The sequence below is a fragment of the Carcharhinus amblyrhynchos genome, chromosome 25 (genome assembly GCF_965287045.1).
Source record: "Carcharhinus amblyrhynchos chromosome 25, sCarAmb.v2.hapA, whole genome shotgun sequence".
In the NCBI taxonomy this organism is placed as follows: Eukaryota; Metazoa; Chordata; class Chondrichthyes; order Carcharhiniformes; family Carcharhinidae; genus Carcharhinus; species Carcharhinus amblyrhynchos.
Genome location: NC_137348.1, coordinates 702,938 through 723,260, shown reverse-complemented (window position 1 = coordinate 723,260; position 20,323 = coordinate 702,938). Strand labels below are relative to the sequence as shown.

Here is a 20,323-nt window from a genome sequence, read left to right as displayed (position 1 = left end):
AAATCCCCCTCCCCCCCAAAAAACCCCTCCCCCCAAAACCCCCTCCCCCCCAAAAACCCCCTCCCCCCCAAAACCCCTCCCCCAAAACCCCCTCCCCCCCAAAAACCCCTCCCCCCCACAAAACCCCCCCTCTCCCCCTCTCCCCCTCCCCATCCCCCCACCACTCCTCCAACTTTTCACGGGGCAGGAAACCCACCGTCAAACAGGCCCAAATTGTGGTCAGAAATTGTGATGATCAGAAAGTGAAAAGATGCAGGAAGCCTGACATTGTGAACAGTGAGCTCTCCGCTGGGAAAGGCTGAAACCACTTGCAGCAAGATCAGGAAATAAACACCACTTCTTGTCAGATTCACAAGATTACATTTTTGCAAAGGAAAAGGATAAAGAAGAATCTGGAAGGATGGATAAATGTGAGTGGAGTCTCGAGCTCCAATTAACCCCAGCAACAATGGACCAACTGATTTCTGTCTGTAGATTGTATGTGAGATCGGCAGATTGTATCCTTCCTGTCGCTGACTGCACTATAACTCTCCCTCAGACTCTAACATTCACTCCTTCATTGTCAAACCACCTACTGCCACGGGAAAGCAGAGAGTCTGGAACACGGCGATTTGGGAAAGAGCCTGAGAAAAAGTAAACAAAAATAAAAGTATATTTTATAAAACGCCACAGAGACAGGACTTTCCAGATATTATTCCTTGTCTTAGTGAACAGTGTGGCTGAGAATGACCAGATTAACTACTTCTGGGATACCGGATTGAATATTTCTGGGAAATGATCAAGGGGTTATTGTGGAAAATAAAAGCTGGTGTCGGAAGTAAGATAATGGCTTGGACAGAAGATTGGCTGGCCAATAGGAAACACAGTAGGTAAACTGGGGATGTGAAGGTTGGTGTGCCATAAGGAATCAATTCTTTACACTTCATACAAAAGATTTGGATAGCATTGTTTACCAACTTTACTGATGGCATAAAGATAGGTAGGAAAGTTGTGAAGAGGACACCAGAAGACTAGGAAGGGACGTGATTAGGTTAGATCTGCCAAACGGGGCATAATGTGGGAAAAAGTACAGTTGTCCATTTTGACAGGAAGAATAAAAAATAAGCTTATTATCTAAATGGACAGATTGCAGAGCTCTGAGATGCAGAGGGATCTGAGTGTCCTCGTGCATGAATGACAAAAGGCAAGAATGCAGGCACAGCAAGTAATTAGAAAAGCTATTAGAATGTAGTTGTTTATTGTGAGGGGAATTGAATATTAAAGTAGGGAGGTTATGCTTCAGTTATACAAAACACTGGTGACCCTATACCTGGAGTAATGTGTACAGTATTGGTCTCCTTAATTAAGGAGAAATGTAAATGCGTTAGAAACAGTTCAGAGAAGGTTTACTATACAAAAACTAGCAATGGACGTGTTGTCTTATGAAGAAGGGTAGGAGAGACTGTGCTTGTTGGAGTTTAGAAGAGTGAGAAGCGACTGAATCAAATATGTAAGATGCTGCGAGGTATTGACAGGATGGATGTGGAGAGAATGATTCCTCTTGTTGGAGAATCAGGGATTGCTCATTTAAGACAGAGATGAGGATTTTTTGCTCTGAAGGTGGTTGAGGCTGAATATCTTTATGGCAGAGGTAGATAGGTTCTTGTTAAGCATGAGGTGAAAGGTTATTGGGGATAGGCAGGAATGTGAGGTTTCGGTTACTATCAGATCAGCCTTGATCAGGCTGGAGGGGCTGAATGGCCTCCTGCTCCTTTGTTTGCATTGGCCATTGCTGAGAATGGCTGGATTTGGGAAAATTGGCCTTACTCGGAATTCAAAGTATATTTCTGAAGCTTTCTTAATTGCAAAGATTAATATTTTTGTTTTATGGTGTCTGATTTCTCTCCTTTAATTTCTTGTCCTCTCTTTTCTAGGTTGTTAATGGAGAACTGGTCGAATGACAGCTGGGACTGTTGTCATCACAGGTGGAATATTGGCTACAGTTATCCTGCTCTGTATAATCATCGTGTTGTGTTATTGCCGTTTGCAGGTCAGTGTTAGGATAGTCAACATGCCAAAAGAAAAGCCATCTTAAAGAAATAAAATAATATTTTATAGCCTATTTCCATTCCTTAAACAATACATCATTGGTTAACTGAGAATGAATCATTGAAGAGGCCCTGTGGCCCATCCAGTCCGCACTGACACATTAGTAACACCTGAACTCATAATCCCGCCTGCCAGTACTTGGCACAAAGCCCTGAATGTTATAAGAACGTAAGAAATAGGAGCAGGAGTAGGCCATCCAGCCCCTCGAGCCTGCCCCGCCATTCAATAAGATCATGGCTGATCTGTCGTGGCTCAGTTCCACATTCCCGCCCTCTCCCCATAACCCTTAATCCCCTCTCTTATCAAAAACCCATCAACCCGCGTCTTAAAAATATTTAGCGAGGCAGCCTCCACCACTTCAACGGGCAGAGAATTCCAGAGATTCACCACCCTTTGAGTGAAGAAGTTCCTCCTCAACTCCGTTCTAAACCGCCCCCCCCGCCACTACCCCCTGCCACCACCCCCCCACCTCACAACCCCCTCCCACCCCCCGCCTCACAACCCCCCCCACCCCCCCCCAACCTCACAACCCCCCCGCCCCCCCCACATCCCCCCCCGCCTCACAACCCCCCCACCCCCCCCTGCACCCCCCCCACCTCACAAACCCCCCCCCCCCCCCCCCCCCCCCCGCCCCCTTATTGTGAGGCTCTAGTTCTGGTTTCCTTTCTAAGCGGGAAAAATAAACAAAGAACAAAGAACAAAATCAGCCTGGGAAACAGGCCCTTCGGCCCAACGAACCCTCGCCACCATCTCAACACCACCAGTCCCCCTCTCCACCCACGACCCCTGTCTAATGTTTTATGGCCATCCAGATTGAGGGAAACTAATTTAGGGACAATTTATTCCTGCCAATCAGCCTAATAGCACATCTTTGGGGTGTGGGAAGAAACCAGAGCACCCGGAGAAAACCCACACAAGCACGGGGAGAATGTGCAAACTCCCACAGACACCGGCCCAAATCCACGTGTCTGCACAGCAAACAGTGATAGTCACTGAGCTGTCGTCTCACCCAGTATCTTGTCCAGTTTAAGCACACACTAACGACATGAAGCACTAGGCCAATCTCGAACAACCAAGAGCAGCCCCAGTACGACCCATCGCCTGTATGCCCCTCGTTGGACACGAGGTGGACCGACTTAAAACCTGTGAATGAAAAGAGAAAAACATTATTATCATACTATACCCATTTACATTACCAGGGACGCCCCAATGCTAATGACCCTTATTTAAAACAATCTCCTATATCCACCCATCTCCAACTCAGTCATGTGCCTGTCTAAGTTACTCTTAAATGACTCTATTGTGTTTGCCTCCACCACCTTACTTGGCAGAGCATTCCATACCCCCACTACCCTCTGTGTGAAAAACCTCCCTCTAATATCTGTGTTTTACCTCTCCTCCCTCACCTTAAGCCCATGGCCCCTTGTCCTACGTGTCTCTATCACAGGAAATAGCTTACCTCTGTTTACTCTATCTATACCCTTCATAATCTTATATACCTCTATTAGATCCCCCCTCAGTCGCCGTCTTTCAAGGGAAAACAGCCCCAATTTATTCAATCTTTCCTCATACCCCAGTCCTTCCATACCAGGCAACATCCTGGTAAACCTCCTCTGCACTCTCTCCAGAGTCTCCACGTCCTTCCGGTAGTAAGGCAACCAGAACTGGACGCAGTACTCTAAATGCGGCCAAACTAACGTTCTGTACAACTGCAACATTAGACTCCAGCTCTTATATTCTATACCCCTTCCTATAAAGGCTAACATACCATAGGCTTTCTTCACAACCTTCTCCACTTGTACTGCCATCTTCAAAGACTTGTGCACTTGCACCCCCAGGTCTCTCTGCGATTCTATACTCCTTATGGGCTTACCCTTTATCATATAACTCCCCCCTACATTATTCCGGCCAAAATGCATCACCTCACATTTATCCAGATTAAACTCCATTTGCCATGTATCTGCCCAATCAACCAGCCTATCAATATCCCATTGTATTGCCAGACACTGCTCCTCACTGCCTGCCAATCTAGCCATCTTAGTGTCATCAGCAAATTTGCTGATCACACCACCTACTCCCTCTTCCAAGTCATTTATATACACTACAAAGAGAAGAGATCCCAGTACTGAACTGCGGCACACCACTAGTACATAAGAACATAAGAACATAAGAAATAGGAGCAGGAGTAGGCCATCTGGCCCTTCGAGCCTGCCCCGCCATTCAATAAGATCATGGCTGATCTGTCGTGGCTCAGTTCCACTTTCCCGCCCTCTCCCCATAACCCTTAATCCCCTCTCTTATCAAAAACCCATCAACCCGCTTCTTAAAAATATTTAGCGAGGCAGCCTCCACCACTTCAACGGGCAGAGAATTCCAGAGATTCACCACCCTTTGAGTGAAGAAGTTCCTCCTCAACTCCGTTCTGAACCGCCCCCCCTTTATCTTGAGGCTGTGCCCCCTAGTCCTACTGTCTTTTTTGAGCGGGAAGAGTCTTTCCACCTCTATCCTATCCATCCCATTCATCATCTTATACGTCTCAATGAGATCTCCCCTCATTCTTCTAAACTCTAACGAGTACAAGCCTAGTTTATTCAGCCTCTCCTCATAGCTCAACCCCCTCAACTCCGGTATCAGCCTAGTAAACCTCCTCTGCACTCCCTCCAAGGCCAAAATATCCTTGCGCAGGTGCGGCGCCCAAAACTGCACACAGTACTCCAGCTGCGGCCTCACCAATGCCCTATACAGCTGCAGCAAGACCTCCCTACTTTTATATTCAATCCCCCTCGCTATGAAGGCCAGCATCCCATTCGCCTTCCTGACCACCTGCTGCACCTGCAGGCTGGGTTTTTGCGACTCATGCACAAGGACCCCGAGGTCCCTCTGCACCGTCGCCTGCTGCAGTTTTTCGCCCCGTAAGTAATAGTCCTTCCTACCATTCTTCCTACCAAAGTGGACCACCTCACACTTGCCAACATTAAATTCCATTTGCCATTTCCTGGCCCATTCGCCCAGCCTATCTAGATCCTTCTGCAGACTCTCCACACCCTCCGCACAATTTGCCTTTCCCCCAATCTTGGTGTCATCAGCAAATTTCGACACCCTACACTCGGTTCCCTCCTCCAGATCATCTATATAAATGGTAAATAGCTGAGGCCCCAGCACCGACCCCTGGGGCACCCCACTAGTCACCAACCGCCAATCCGAATAGCACCCATTGACCCCCACTCTCTGCCTCCTATTTGACAACCAATCCTCTATCCACGCTAACACCCTACCCCCAACTCCATGTCCTCTGACCTTCTGCAGTAACCTCTTGTGAGGTACCTTATCAAACGCCTTCTGAAAATCCAGAAAGACCACATCCACCGGCTCTCCTCTATCCACCGCCCTAGACACATCCTCATAGAACTCCAGTAAATTTGTCAGACACGACTTCCCTTTAATGAAACCGTGTTGCGTCTGCCCTATCAAGCAATTCCCTTCAAGATGCCTCGCAATTTCCTCCTTAATGACGGATTCTAACATTTTACCTACCACAGACGTTAAACTAACCGGCCTGTAATTCCCCGCCTTTTGCCTGGCACCCTTCTTAAACAACGGCGTAACATTAGCCGTTTTCCAATCCTCCGGCACTTCCCCGGAATCCAGCGACGTCTGGAAAATAACCACCAAGGCATCCACTATCACCTCCGCCATTTCTTTCAGAACCCTCGGATGCATTCCATCCGGTCCTGGGGACTTGTCCACAATCAGCCCCTCCAGTCTGTCGCGCACCACCTCTCTAGTAACAGTAATGTCATTAAGACCCTCCAGTCCTACCACCTTTCCACTAGTGACAGACCTCCAGCTAGAAAAGGACCCCTCCACTACTACTCTCTGTCTCCTCTTTGCAAGCCAGTTCTCTACCCATCTAGATACCTGGCCTTGTATCCCATGGGCTTTAATCTTTTCTACCAACCTACCATGAGGGACTTTGTCAAACGCCTTACTGAAATCCATATAGACGACATCAACGGCTCATCCTTCGTCGACCGTTTTTGTCACCTCCTCAAAAAATTCTACCAGATTCGTAAGGCAAGACTTCCCCTTTACAAAGCCATGCTGCGTATCCTTAATCAGATCGCAACGCTCTAAGTGCTCATACGTCCTATCCCTAAGAATCCTCTCCATCAACTTGCCTACCACTGACGTCAAACTCACCGGCCTATAGTTACCCGGGTTATCCATCCTACCCTTTTTAAACAACGGTACCACGTTCGCTATCCTCCAGTCCTCTGGGACCTCACCTGTGTCCAAAGAAGAGACAAAGATTCGCGTCAGAGGCCCAGCAATTTCATCTCTCGCCTCTCTAAGCAGCCTAGGATAAATGCAATCAGGCCCCGGAGATTTATCAGTTTTAATGCCCTCTAAAAGCCCTAACACTTCTTCCCTCGTAATCGATAGATCTTTCAATCGGTCTACAGCTCCCTCAATAACCGTACCAGACATCAAGCCCCTCTCCTTCGTGAATACCGACACAAAGTATTCATTCAGGATCTCCCCCATTCCCTCTGTCTCTAAGCACAATTCCCCATGTCTGTCCCTGAGAGGACTGATTTTACCCCTAGCCACCCTTTTGTTCTTAAGATAGGAGTAAAACGCCTTTGGATTCTCCTTAACCCTACCTGCCAAAGCCATTTCATGCCCCCTCTTTACTCTCCTAACTCCCAATTTGAGCTCCCTCCTACTCTCTCTGTATTCCTCCAACACTCTCTCCGTTCCCAGCTGCTAGACCTGACATATGCCTCTCGTTTCTTCCTAACCAGGTCTTCTATATCCCTAGTAATCCACGGTTCCCTAATCCTACCTTTCCCATCCTTTCTCCTAACCGGCACATGCCTTTCCTGCACCCTTTGCAGTTTTCCCTTGAAAGACTCCCACATGCCTAACGTGGTCTTGCCCTCTAACAGCCTAACCCAGTCTGTATCCCTAAGCTCCTGCCTAATCCGGCTGTATCTAGCCTTCCCCCAATTTAGCACCCTCCCCTTAGGACAGCTCTTGTCGACGGAGTTGTGGTCACTATTAGCCACATGTTCACCTACCGCAACCTCAACCACCTGACCCAGCTCATTTCCCAGAACTAAATCCAGTATTGTCCCCTCTCTAGTCAGGCTATCTACATACTGTTGCAAGGATCCTTCCAATACACATCTTACGAATTCCTCCCCATCAGACCCCCCAGCTCTAGGCACCTTCCAATCCACCCCAGGGAGATTAAAATCTCCCACTACAACAACCCTGTTCTTCCTACACTTATCCAAAATGTCCCTACATATACCCTCTTCCACTGCCCGTGGGCTATTGGGTGGCCTATAGTACACTCCTAGCATAGTAATAGACCCCTTCCTATTCCTCAACTCCACCCACAGAGACTCAATTTCCAACCCCTCCATGTTATCCTCCCTCTGCACCGCTGTGATCTGCTCCCTAACTAAGAGTGCCACTCCCCCTCCTCTTTTCAACCCTCCCCTATCACACCTAAAACACTTATACCCTGGAACATTTAGCTGCCAGACCTGCCCCTCCTTTAACCACGTCTGTCACTGCCACCACATCTAAATTCCTCGCAAACATCAAGGCCTTAAGTTCATCTGACTTTCCCGTCACACTCCTCGCATTAAAACAGATGCACTGAAGACCCTCAGGCCCTCTCGGATCCTCCTCCTCCTGGGGGATTTTCCTATCATCTAGACTTACCCTGACCTCCAACTGACTCCCAGTGCCTGAGCTGTCTCTCTCCTCCCCACCCCACCTCCATACTAGTTTAAACCCTGCCTAAACACTCCAGTCAACCTCCCAGCTAAAATATGTGTCCCCTTCCCATTTAAATGTTCCCCATCCCTCTTATACAAGTGCCCTTCCTTTGCAAAGACTTCCCAATGGTCAACAAAACTAAACCCCTCTGTCCTGCACCAATCCCTCAGCCACACATTCAGCTGCAGGATCTCATTATTCTTATCCCTGCTATTACTGGGCACTGGCAGCAGCCCAGAGATCACCACCCTGGAGGCCCTGCACTTCAGCCTGGCTCCCAACTCCCTGAACTGCGTACGTGTATCTCCCCTACTCTTCCTTCCTATGTCCCTCTCTCCTACATGTATAATTACATCCGTCTGGGTCCCTTGGCCTTTCAAGATTCCCTCTACCCTCTCCGACACATCCTGTACCCCAGCTCCAGGGAGGCAGACTACCATCCTGGAGTCCCACTTTTGCCCACAGAACCGCCTATAAGATGTTGAATGGGATGGATAGGATAGAGGTGGAAGGATTCTTCCCACTCAGAAAGGACAGTAGGACTCAAGGGCACAGCCTCAAGATAAAGGGGCGGGGGGGGAGGTTTAGAACAGAGTTGAGGAGGAACTTCTTCACTCAAAGGGTGGTGAATCTCTGGAATTCTCTGCCCGTTGAAGTGGTGGAGGCTGCCTCGCTAAATATGTTTAAGACGCGGTTGATGGGTTTTTGATAAGCGAGGGGATTAAGGGTTATGGGGAGAGGGCGGGAAAGTGGAACTGAGCCACGACAGATCAGCCATGATCTTATTGAATGGCGGGGCAGGCTCGAGGGGCTAGATGGCCTACTCCTGCTCCTATTTCTTATGTTCTATCAATTCCTCTAACACTCCCATCCCCCACCACTATCTCACATCCAGGCCCCTTCCTTCCCTGAGGCATTTTCCTCTTCCCCTCGTGCCCTTTCCACCTCAGTTGGTGCCTTACCCCTGCTATCTTGAGAGACTACCCCTGGGGTGGCCTTTGGAACATTACTCCTCTTCTTTCTCCCCTTCCTAACAGTAACCCACCCATCCCCCCTCCTTGGCTCTGGGATCCCCTCTTGAATCTGGTTCCTATTCATTAGCGCCTCATTTTCCCCTCACTAAAAATAAATCCTCCAGCCTCAGCTCCAGTTGCCTGACCCGGTCCCTCAAACGCTGCAGCTCCAGACATTTGGTGCAGATGTGGACCCTCTGGAGATGCTGTGTCTCCAGGAACTCCCACATATTGCACCTTACACAGCTGACACATCTCCCCGTGGTCCCTGCCATTTATTTGACTACCCTCAGACCTATGGACACACTTTGAAGCTGTGAGCCAAAGCCCTTGCAGCACTCACTCAGCACCCACCTCACTCCACTGCCCACTGTCTACTGTGGCCTTGTTTTTATACTCCCTCACTCCCTTCCCAACAGCCCTTGCACCTCGGACCCTCAATGGAAAGCACAAAGGGAAAAAAAACCACAACCCAGCAATGTAATTTTAAAAAAAACACAGTACACTCGCAGTTTACACTCACCAGCCACCAGTACACTGCTCCAGAGAACAATCTCTCTACCTCTACCCTATCCATCCCCTTCATTATCTCATACGTCTCTATAAGATCTGCCCTCAACCTTTTAAACTCCAATAAGTACAGGCCCAGTCTATTTAGTCTCTCCTCATAATTTAACCCCCCTCATCTCCAGTATCAGCCTAGTGAACCTTCTCTGTACTCCCTCCAAGGCCAAAATATCCTTTTGCAAATAAGGGGACCAAAACTATGATGTGCCAAGTGCTGATCCTGATACTGTTTAAAGGATGTGAGGCATTCCGCCTCCACCACCCTCCCAGGCAGCACATTCCAGACCATCACTACTCTCTGGGAAAAAAAGTTTTTCCTCACATCCTCCCTAAACCTCCTGCCCCTAACCTTGAACTTATATCCCCTCGTGACTGACCCTTCAACTAAGGGGAACAGCTCCTCCTTATCCACTTGTCCAAGTCACTCATCATCTTGTACACCTCAGTCAGGTCTAATCCAGAGAAAACAACCCAAGCCCATCCACCCTTTCTTCATAACTTAAATGTTCCATCCCAGACAGCATCCTGATGAATCTCCTCTGCATCCCCTCCAATGCAATCACATCCTTCTGATAATGTGGCCACCAGAACTGCACACAGTACTCCAGCTGTGGCCTCACCAAAGTTCTATGCAACTCTAAATGACTTCCCTGCTTTTGTAATCTGTGCCTCGATTGATAAAGGTATCAGACTTTTCGTAGTATGCTTCCTTGTCAAATTACTCGTTCCAAAGTGTATCACCTCACACTTTCAGGGTTAAATTCCATCTGTCACTTATCTGCCCATTTGACCATTCTGTCAATATTTTCCTATAGCCCAAGACACTACACCTCACCCGTCCAATCTTTGTGTCATCCACAAACTTACTGACCCTACTCCCCACTTAGTCATCAATGTCATTTATACAAATGATGAATAATCGGGGGCCCAACACAGATCCTTGTGGAAAGCCACTGGACACTGGCTTCCAGTCACTGAGTAAAAAGTCTGGCAACACCAGGTTTTAGTCCAACCGATTTATTTGATAGTAAACTCGCAAGCTTTCGAGGTTTCCCTCTTCTTCAGGTGAATGGAGAGTTCTGGCCTCAGACAGAGCATATAAAGCACAGTTTACAGATTACTGATTAGAATGCGAATCCTTACACCTAACCTGCTGTTCAAGTCCTAAAGTGGCTGACAAACCTCACTTACTGTACTGTCTGGAGACAATACACATCTCTTTAACCTGTGATCAGTGCTCCTTCCACACACACTGTCGGCATCTTGAAGACTTGAACAGCAGGTTAGGTGTAAAGATTCGCATTCTAATCAGTAATCTCTAAACTGTCTGTGCTTTATATGCTCTGTCTGAGGCCAGAACTCTCCATTCACCTGATGAAGGGGCTAACCCGAAAACTAGTGAGTTTACTATCAAATAAAATCGGTTGGACTGAAACCTGGTGTTGTCAGACTTTTTACTGTGTTTACCCCAGTCCAATGCCGGCATATCCACATCATGATTCCAGTCACTAAAGCAGCTTCTCTCATCACCCTCTGTCTCCCACAACTGAGCCAATTTTGAATCCACTTTTCAAATTATCCTGTATCCCATGTGGATTTACCTTCTTTACAAGCCTCCCATGTGGGACCTTGTCAAAAGCTTTGCTGAAATCCAGATAAACTACATCGATTGCACCCCCCTTGTCTACACACTTGGTCACCTCCTCAAAAAATTCAATTGTATTTGTTAGGTGTGACCTTCCTCTGATGAAACCATGCTGACTATCCCTGATCAAGCTTTGCCTCTCCAAGCAGAGATAGAAACACATAGAACATAGAACATAGAACACTACAGCACAAACAGGCCCTTCGGCCCACAAGTTGCACCGATCACATCCATACCTACCAAGCCATAGAACTATCTGTAACTTCCAATGCCATTAAATCCCATGTACTCATCCAGAAGTCTTTTAAAAGACCCCAGCGAGTTCGCCTCTACCACCACCGACGGCAGGCGATTCCACTCACTCACCACCCTCTGAGTGAAAAACTTACCCCTAACATCTCCTCTGTACTTGCTCCCCAGCACCTTAAACCTGTGTCCTCTCGTAGCGACCATTTCAACCCGGGGAAATAGCCTCCGAGAATCCACCCTATCTATTCCTCTCAACATTTTATAAACCTCTATCAGGTCGCCTCTCAACCTTCGTCTCTCCAGGGAGAAGAGACCGAGCTCCCTCAACCTATCTTCATAAGGCATGCCTCCCAATCCAGGCAACATCCTTGTAAATCTCCTCTGCACCCTCTCAATAGCTTCCACATCCTTCCTGTAGTGAGGCGACCAGAACTGTGCACAGTACTCCAAGTGGGGTCTGACAAGGGTCTTATAAAGTTGCAGCATTACCTCCCGACTCCTAAACTCAATCCCTCGATTAATGAAGGACAGTACACCATACGCCTTCTTGACCACATCCTCCACCTGCGAGGCCGATTTAAGAGTCCTGTGGACCTGGACCCCAAGATCCTTCTGCTCTTCAACCCAGCTAAGACCCCTACCCTTGATATTGTACTCCTGCATCCCGTTGGTCCTGCCAAAATGGACCACTACACATTTATCCGCGTTGAAGTTCATCTGCCACTTCTCCGCCCAGTCTTGCATCCTATCTATGTCACGCTGCAACTTCTGACATCCCTCCAGATTATCCACAACACCACCAACCTTCATGTCATCGGCGAGCTTATTAACCCATCCCTCCACTTCCTCATCCAGGTCATTTATGAAAATGACAAACAGCGAGGGTCCTAGAACAGATCCCTGGGGCACTCCACTGGTGACCGACCTCCATGCAGAAAAAGACCCATCCACAACCACTCTCTGCCTTCTGCAGGCAAGCCAGTTCTGGATCCACAAGGCCAAAGGCCCTTGGATCCCATGCCCTCTCACCTTCTCAAGAAGTCTTGCATGGGGGACCTTATCAAACACCTTGCTGAAGTCTATGTAAACCACGTCCACCGCTCTTCCTTCGTCAATGTGTTCAGTCACATTTTCAAAGAACTCAACTAGGCTCGTAAGGCACGACCTGCCCTTGACAAAGCCGTGCTGACTATTCCTGATCATTCTAAACTTCTCTAAATGCTCATAAATCTTGTCCCACATGTTTTCTTGTGAGCAGACCCTGGGAAAGGCAAGTTTCTCTGGGAAGAGTGGTGAGCCAGGCTGGGAGCATTGGGCTTGCCTGTGAGTTTTGGAACATTGTGAGCTCCTGATGAGCATTGTTGGGCAGTGTTGGAAAGCTGAAAAGCAGTCTTGGTTTTGGAGTAGATTTCTCCATGTTATGATTCCTGAATGGAAATCGTAAACGTGATGTGGAGTTGCTGGCGTTGGACTGGGGTGGGCACAGTATCCTGGTGTTGTGAGACTTCTTACTGGAAATTGTAAATCAAGATTATCAAATGATCCTCAAATGACAAAATTCCCAACAAACTGCCACTTTTAGCAGCCTTTACTTTCACACAAATCAGAGCAAATGCAAATTACACAAATTGACGGATAGGTGATTCTACAAATAAAACAGTAAATTTCACTTTACTCGGTACAATGAAGATTTATTTATCCTCAAGCAACCACATTATTCTCTGTGGCATGGCATAATTACACACTTCAATAATATCTTGTTCGTTATTGATGATAATGAGGGTAAGTCAGAAATCCTACGCACCAATAGCTTTCACCTTAATGATTAGTCAATACAATTATAATTACCATGGCATACTTCTACTCTCCCACTTAGGCTACAGTCATTCTGATGGTCTAGCTTTCCAGCATTCCTTTTCAACTGACTAACTGATAAGAGCCAGGTTCATGGTTTAAACACATCTGGAAAAACACCCAAGTCTGTTGTACCTGTGAGTTATTCATACAGCTTTTTAGGTTTTAGATCCTTTTAGCCAGCTCACACAGTACCTCCAAAAGGTCATGTTTCCTTTTCTGCCAAACAAAGACTGGCCTCTTCCTGAGAGAGATTTGTTTCCTCTCCTGACAGGAATCTGTTGTGTTGCCTTTCTGGCTCCATCTTTCTCTTTGTGTCCATATGTGCACTGGTCATCTCCACATTCCAGCTCCTCTGCTTAAAGATCTTCTTTGTGTCCACCTCTGCTTCATGTCTTGTCAATTAGCTTCTGGTCTTAACTCCCTTTTCTTTTCTTCAGCGTTCCCTAAGGAGAGGGGCCATGTTTTTGACGATGAGTGCATGCTACTGGCTGATAGGATGGAGGAGGTAGATGTTCTGAGGGAAGATGTATTGGCAATTTTGAAAAACCTGAGGGTGGATAAGTCTCCTGGGCCAGATGGGATACATCCTAGGATTCATTGGGAGTCAAGGGATGAGATTGCGGAGCCTTTAGCTTTGATCTTTGGGTCCTCACTGTCCACAGGGATACTGCCAGAGGACTGGAGAGTGGCAAATGTTGTTCCTCTTTTCAAGAAAGGATTTAGGAATGACCCTGGTAATTATAGGCCAGTTAGTCTTACTTCGGTGGTCGGTAAGTTAATGGAAAGGGTCCTGAGAGATTCAGTTTAATCCTGGATGGTCATCACGGTTTCGTGAGGGTAAGTCCTGCCTCACAAATTTGATTGAATTCTTTGAGGAGGTAACTAAGTGTGTGGATGAAGGTAGAGCAGTTGATGTCAAATACGTGGATTTTAGTGAGGTGTTTGATAAGGTTCCCCATGGTAGGCTCATGAAGAAAGTAAGGAGATGTGGGACAGAAGGAAATTTGGCCGACTGGATAAGGAACTGGCTGTCTCATAGAAGACAGAGGGTGGTGGAGGAAGGAAAATTTTCAGACTGGAGGCCAGTTACCAGCGGTGTACCACAGGGATCAGTGCTGGGCCCTCTGCTATTTGTGATTTTTATCAATGACTTGGAAGAGGGAGCTGAAGGGTGGGTTAGTAAATTTGCTGATGACAGCAAGATTGGTGGAGTAATGGATGAGGTGGAGGGCTCTTGCAGGCTGCAAAGAGACATTGATAGGATGCAGAGCTGGGCAGAAAAGTGGCAGATGGAGTTTAACCCTGATAAGTGCGAGGTGATTCATTTTGGTAGGACAAACTTGAATGCAGATTACAGGGTCAACGGCAGGGTTCTGAGGAATATGGAGGAGCAGAGAGATCTTGGGGTTCATATCCACAGATCTCTGAAGGTTGCCACTCAAGTGGATAGAGACGTGAAGAAGGCTTATAGTGTGTTAGCGTTTATTAACAGGGGGTTCGAGTTTAAGAGCCGTAGGGTTATGCTGCAACTATACCGGACCTTGGTGTGACTACATTTGGAATATTGTGTTCAGTTCTGGGCACCTCACTATAAGAAGGATGTGGAAGCATTGGAGAGAGTGCAGAGGAGATTTACCAGGATGCTGCCTGGGTTGGAGGGTAGGTCTTATGGGGAAGGGTTGAGAGAGCTGAAGCTTTGGTCTTTGGAGAGGGAGGAGGATGAGAGGCGACTTAATTGAGGTTTATAAGATGATGAGGGGGATAGATAGAATGGACATTCAGAGACTATTTCCTCAGGTGGATGTAGCTGTTACTAGGGGGCATAGCTATAAGGTTGATGGTGGGAGATATCGGAGGGATGTCTGAGGTAGATTCTTTACTCAGAGAGTGGTTGGGGTGTGGAATGCACCGCCTGCTGTGATAGTGGAGTCGGACACTTTAGGAACTTTCAAGCGGTTATCGGATAAGCACATGGAGCACACCGGAATGATAAGGAGTGGGATAGCTTGATCTTGGGATTGGACATAGCTCGGCACAACATCGAGGGCCGAAGGGCCTGTACTGTGCTGCACTGTTCTATGTTTCTGTTGGTCATGTTGCCGAGTCAAGGGTTTCCAGGTCAGATAGGCAATTATTTCTAATTCAGCAAGAAAATTACAACAGCTCCTTTCACGATTGATGCAAATTCTTAAAAATCCTTACCAGACTTTTTAGAAACAATTAGATTTCACAGATAAATGTTTCTTACTTTCCTGGTTCTGGGTCAAATGTCATCACAATCATCAACTGTAACATCAAGGTTGTGAACAGTCGATTGCATTGAGAGGGTGAGGTAAATGTTCGGGATAGAGTTTGCGCTGGCTTAGGCAATGTGCAGCAGACTGTTGGTTTGGCTCAGGTTTCTGGAGGATGGGACGTATGTGGAGATGCCCAGGAGATACAGCAAACAAAAACATGGAGTAATGTTTCATTAGTAGATGGGGAAGAGATTGGCGATGTTATGGCGATAGAAATTGGCAGTCTTTCAGATGGAGAAAGCAAGCTCAGTTTAGGATCAAATAGGGCAGCAAGAATGTTGGTTTAGCCTGAGACAGAGGCTGGGGAGGGAGAGCAGTCTGGACGAGGGAAGCGATTTAGCGGCAGGGACTGGAGACAGTGGCTTCAGGGACCCAAGATTTAGGTAAAGCAGATTTCTACCCACCCAATACTGGATATCGGACAAGCATACAGAGGAATCAGAGAGTGGAGGTCACTGTGATAATTCTGGGATATAATTGCATTTCATTTCATTGCAGAATTTTGTTAATGCTGTTTGTAAATTATACATTTTGAAAACAGTCATGTTGATATTTCCCCAAGTGGTAACTTGATGTAACTGAATTCACTGAACCAGATAGAATTCTTCCACCGACTACACACAAAATCCCAAAGCACTGCCCGACACCCGCCCGGCCCGACACCCGCCCGGCCCGACACCCGCCCGGCCCGACACCCGCCCGGCCCGACACCCGCCCGGCCCGACTCCCGCCCGGCCCGACACCCGCCCGGCCCGACTCCCGCCCGGCCCGACACCCGCCCGGCCCGACTCCCGCCCGGCCCGACTCCCGCCCGGCCCGACACCCGCCCGGCCCGACTCCCGCCCGGCCCGACTCCCGCCCGGCCCGACTCCCGCCCGGCCCGACACCCGCCCGGCCCGACTCCCGCCCGGCCCGACTCCCGCCCGGCCCGACTCCCGCCCGGCCCGACTCCCGCCCGGCCCGACTCCCGCCCGGCCCGACACCCGCCCGGCCCGACACCCGCCCGGCCCGACTCCCGCCCGGCCCGACTCCCGCCCGGCCCGACACCCGCCCGGCCCGAAACCCGCCCGGCCCGACACCCGCACTGCACTCACTTCAGTCCCCGAGTGTCGTGTTCTTGTGAGTTTGGAATTGACTGTTGCATTATTATAGTGACTTCAAATGGTTTGATTGGCTCTGAAGCGCTCTAGGATGTTCTTGGGAAAAAGTGTTGTATAAACCACATCTGTGGTGGGTAAATTGTTGGAAGTTATTTTGAGAGACAGGATCTACAGGTATTTAGAGACACGAGGACTGATTAGGGACAGTCAGCATGGCTTTGTGAGTGGAAAATCTTGTCTCACAAATTTGACTGAGTTTTTTGATGGGGTAACCAAGAAGGTAGATGAAGGCAGTGCAGCTGATGTTGTCTACATGGACTTTAGCAAGACCTTTGACAAGGTACCACATGGTAGGTTGTTGCATAAAGTTAAAAGTCACGGGATCCAGGGTGAGGTATCTAAATGGATACAAAATTAGCTTGTGGTTGTATGGAGTTGTTTTTCAAACTGGAGGCCTGTGATGAGCGGTGTGCCTCAGGGATCAGTGCTGGGCCCACTGTTATTTGTCATTTATATTAATGATTTGGATGAGAATATAGGAGGCATGGTTAGTAAGTTTGCAGATGACACCAAAATTGGTGGCACAGTGGACAGTGAAGAAAGTTATCTCCAATTGCAACAGGATCTTGATCAATTAGACCAGTGGGCTGATGAATGGCAGATGGAGTTTAATTTAGACAAATGCGAGGTGATGCATTTTGGTAGATTGAACCAGGGCAGGACTCACTCAGTTAATGGTAGGGCGTTGGGGAGAATTACAGAACAAAGAGATCTAGGGGTACAGGTTCATAGCTCCTTGAAAGTGGAGTCACAGGTGGACAGAGTGGTGAAGAAGGCATTTGGCATGCTTAGTTTCATCGGTCAGAACATTGAATACAGGGGTTGGGATGTCTTATTGAAGTTGTATAAGACATTGGTAAGGCCACACTTGGAATACTGTGTACAGTTCTGGTCACCCTATTATAGAAAGGATATTATTAAACTAGAAAGAGTTCAGAAAAGATTTACAAGGATGCTACCAGGACTTGATGGATTGAGTCATAAGGAGAGGCTGGATAGATGGGACTTTTTCCTCTGGAGCGTAGGAGGCTGAGGGGTGATCTTATAGAGGTCTAAAAAATAATGAGGGGCACAGATCAGCTAGATAATCAATATCTTTTCCCAAAGGTAGGGGAGTCTAAAACTAGAGGGCAGAGGTTTAAGGTGAGAGGGGAGAAATACAAAAGGGTCCAGAGGGGCAATTTTTTCACACAGAGGGTGGTGAGTGTCTGGAACGAGCTGCCAGAGGCAGTAGTAGAGGCGGGTATAATTTTATCTTTTAAAAAGCATTTAGACAGTTACATGGGTACGATGGGTATAGAGGGATATGGGACAAATATGGGAAATTGGGATTAGCTTAGGGGTTTTAAAAAAAAGACGGCATGGACAAGTTGGGTCAAAGGGCCTGTTTCCATGCTGTAAATCTCTATGACTCTATGGCTCTATAATTAATTGCCAGTCTTATTTTTTCTTACAGTATTATTGCTGCAAGAGGGAGGAATGGGATGGAGATGAGGAGGAACCAGATTTTGCAGTGCATTCTCGCCTGCCTGCCGCTTACTACAATCACAGCACTGGAAATGGACTGAACTTTAGTTCTATTGCCTACCCGCAGGAGCATTGTCATCCTACAGCTCTCTGTTCCCACTGCAAGCCACACTTTCATAGCCATCAGATTGCAGAGATTCGGAATGGAGGTGAGAGTGTGAGCTACAACACTGTGAGTGAAGAGGAATTGGAAATGCTGACACTTCCCCAGGACCTGCCCATCAGCAGGGCCAAGCTCACAAGAGATGCTTTCAGCAGAAGTCGGAGTATCAGTACGGATGTGTGAGGACGCTTGTTACTCGAGGGTTTATAAAGAGCAATTTTAATATAAACAAAGCCACTCGTTTCCATATTTCATGGAAAAATGGATGGAATTATTGAATGCAATTCGCAACAGCCAGTAAAACTCCTGCAATCCCAAATATAAAAACAAAATCTATTCAGGCAATGTAAAACCGGCAGCCTGAATAAAAAGAACAAAATATAACTTAATCAAAAGTTTTATGAATGTGCTATCTATTAGTTTAATATTTGAATGGATAAAATCTGTCTGATTTACATCTTTCTCCAATTCTGATGTTCTTATTAAGTGGAAGTTCTGAAGTGCTTGACTGATGAATTGTAAAGTGAATTTTTACTGAGTGTCAGTGAGTGATGTTACTGTCTGTTTTCGAGCTGCGATTGCACGGGATGACAGAAGGGAATGGCTGGTTAATGATGTTCTCCTGAATGCTTGTTAATTCCACATTGTTTGGCCCCTGGTCTGCTGCGACTGCCTTGGGTTGATTTTTCTTGTTCAAATCACACTGAATAAACCAGACGAGCTTGTTAATCAAAAATAAATCCAGTTCAGCACCTCCCCACCCTCATCAACGTCAGATTCACATGAATATTTTTGTTTCCTTTGTTTTGGGATTTTAGTGAATTTTAGGAAATTTCTGGAGGAGACAGGGAAAGAATCTTTCCAAAAATGGCAAAGGGTCTGATCTGAGTGAATTCCGGCCAGCTTCAGAGAACCTGACTGCTTTTCTCTCCTGATCTCCTGACATTTTGTCAAAAGAAAGTTGGGGGGGGGGGGGGGGGGTGGTTGGTAGGTGTAATTCACGTTGAGGGGTGGGGCACAAACAGGTCAGGAAAGCTTGGCTGCACTGAACTCCAAACAGACCAAAAAAAGCACCCCCTCCTCACCCCAATCACAATCAATGTCCACATGTTCCTGTGCCGTAATTTTCTTTGTTCTTTGTTCTCTCCCCCATCCACCCCAACAGTTATCGCCGACATCTCTCCCTACACCCAGAAAGAACAAAGAACAATACAGCAAGAAACAGGACCTTCGGCCCTTCAAGCCTGCGCCGCTCATGCATCCAACTAGACCATTCGTTTGTATCCCTCCATTCCCAGTCATGTGGCTATCTAGATAAGTCTTAAACGATCCCAGCGTGTCCGCCTCAACCACCTTGCTTGGCAGTGCATTCCAGGCCCCCACCACCCTCTGTGTAAAATACGTCCCCCTGACATCTGTGTTGAACCTTGCACCCCTCACTTTGAACCTGTGACCCCTTGTGTTCGTCACCTCCAACCTGGGAAAAAGCTTTCCACTGTTCACCCTATCTATGCCCTTCATAATTTTATACACCTCTATTAGGTCTATACTTTTCATTGTATACTAATACATGTGACAATAATAAATCAAATCAAAGCTACAATCCAACAGACACTGCTTCTTAGTCAATTCATCCAATTAAGCCAACTGCACTTATCAATTTAGCATCTCAATGGATGCTCTTTCTGCATTTAAAATGACAGCAATTACATTGCTAATAGACCTCTGTCTTTCCAGGGAGAACAACCCCAGTTTACCCAATCTCTCCTCATAGCTAAGATCCACCATATGAGGCAACATCCTGGTAAACCTCCTCTGCACTCTCTCCAAAGCCTCCACGTCCTTCTGGTAGTGTGGTGACCAGAATGGGATGCAGTATTCCAAATGTGGCCTAACCAATGCTCTATATAGCTACAAATTCCCTCATGGTAGGTTGGTAGAAAAGATTAAGGCTCATGGGATATGAGGCCAGGTATCTAGATGGGTTGAGAACTGGCTTGCTAAGAGGAGACAGAGAGTAATAT

General features: G+C 47.3%; 1 protein-coding gene across 1 annotated transcript; it reads left to right on the top strand.

Moving 5' to 3' along the window:
- Positions 1-1,936: 1,936 nt before the first annotated feature.
- Positions 1,937-18,482, top strand: LOC145358359 (protein FAM163B-like). The gene is made up of 2 exons (XM_080212317.1): positions 1,937-2,029; positions 18,126-18,482. The coding sequence occupies exons 1-2, from the start codon at positions 1,937-1,939 to the stop codon at positions 18,480-18,482; spliced, it is 450 nt and encodes a 149-aa protein (XP_080068443.1).
- Positions 18,483-20,323: the final 1,841 nt, after the last annotated feature.

Bases quoted from the DNA above. Each gene is read 5' to 3' on its own strand.
- LOC145358359 (XM_080212317.1), top strand. From the start codon at position 1,937: ATGACAGCTGGGACTGTTGTCATCACAGGTGGAATATTGGCTACAGTT. The intron at 2,030-18,125 runs GTCAGTGTTAGG...TTTTTCTTACAG, and splicing joins TGTGTTATTGCCGTTTGCAG to TATTATTGCTGCAAGAGGGA.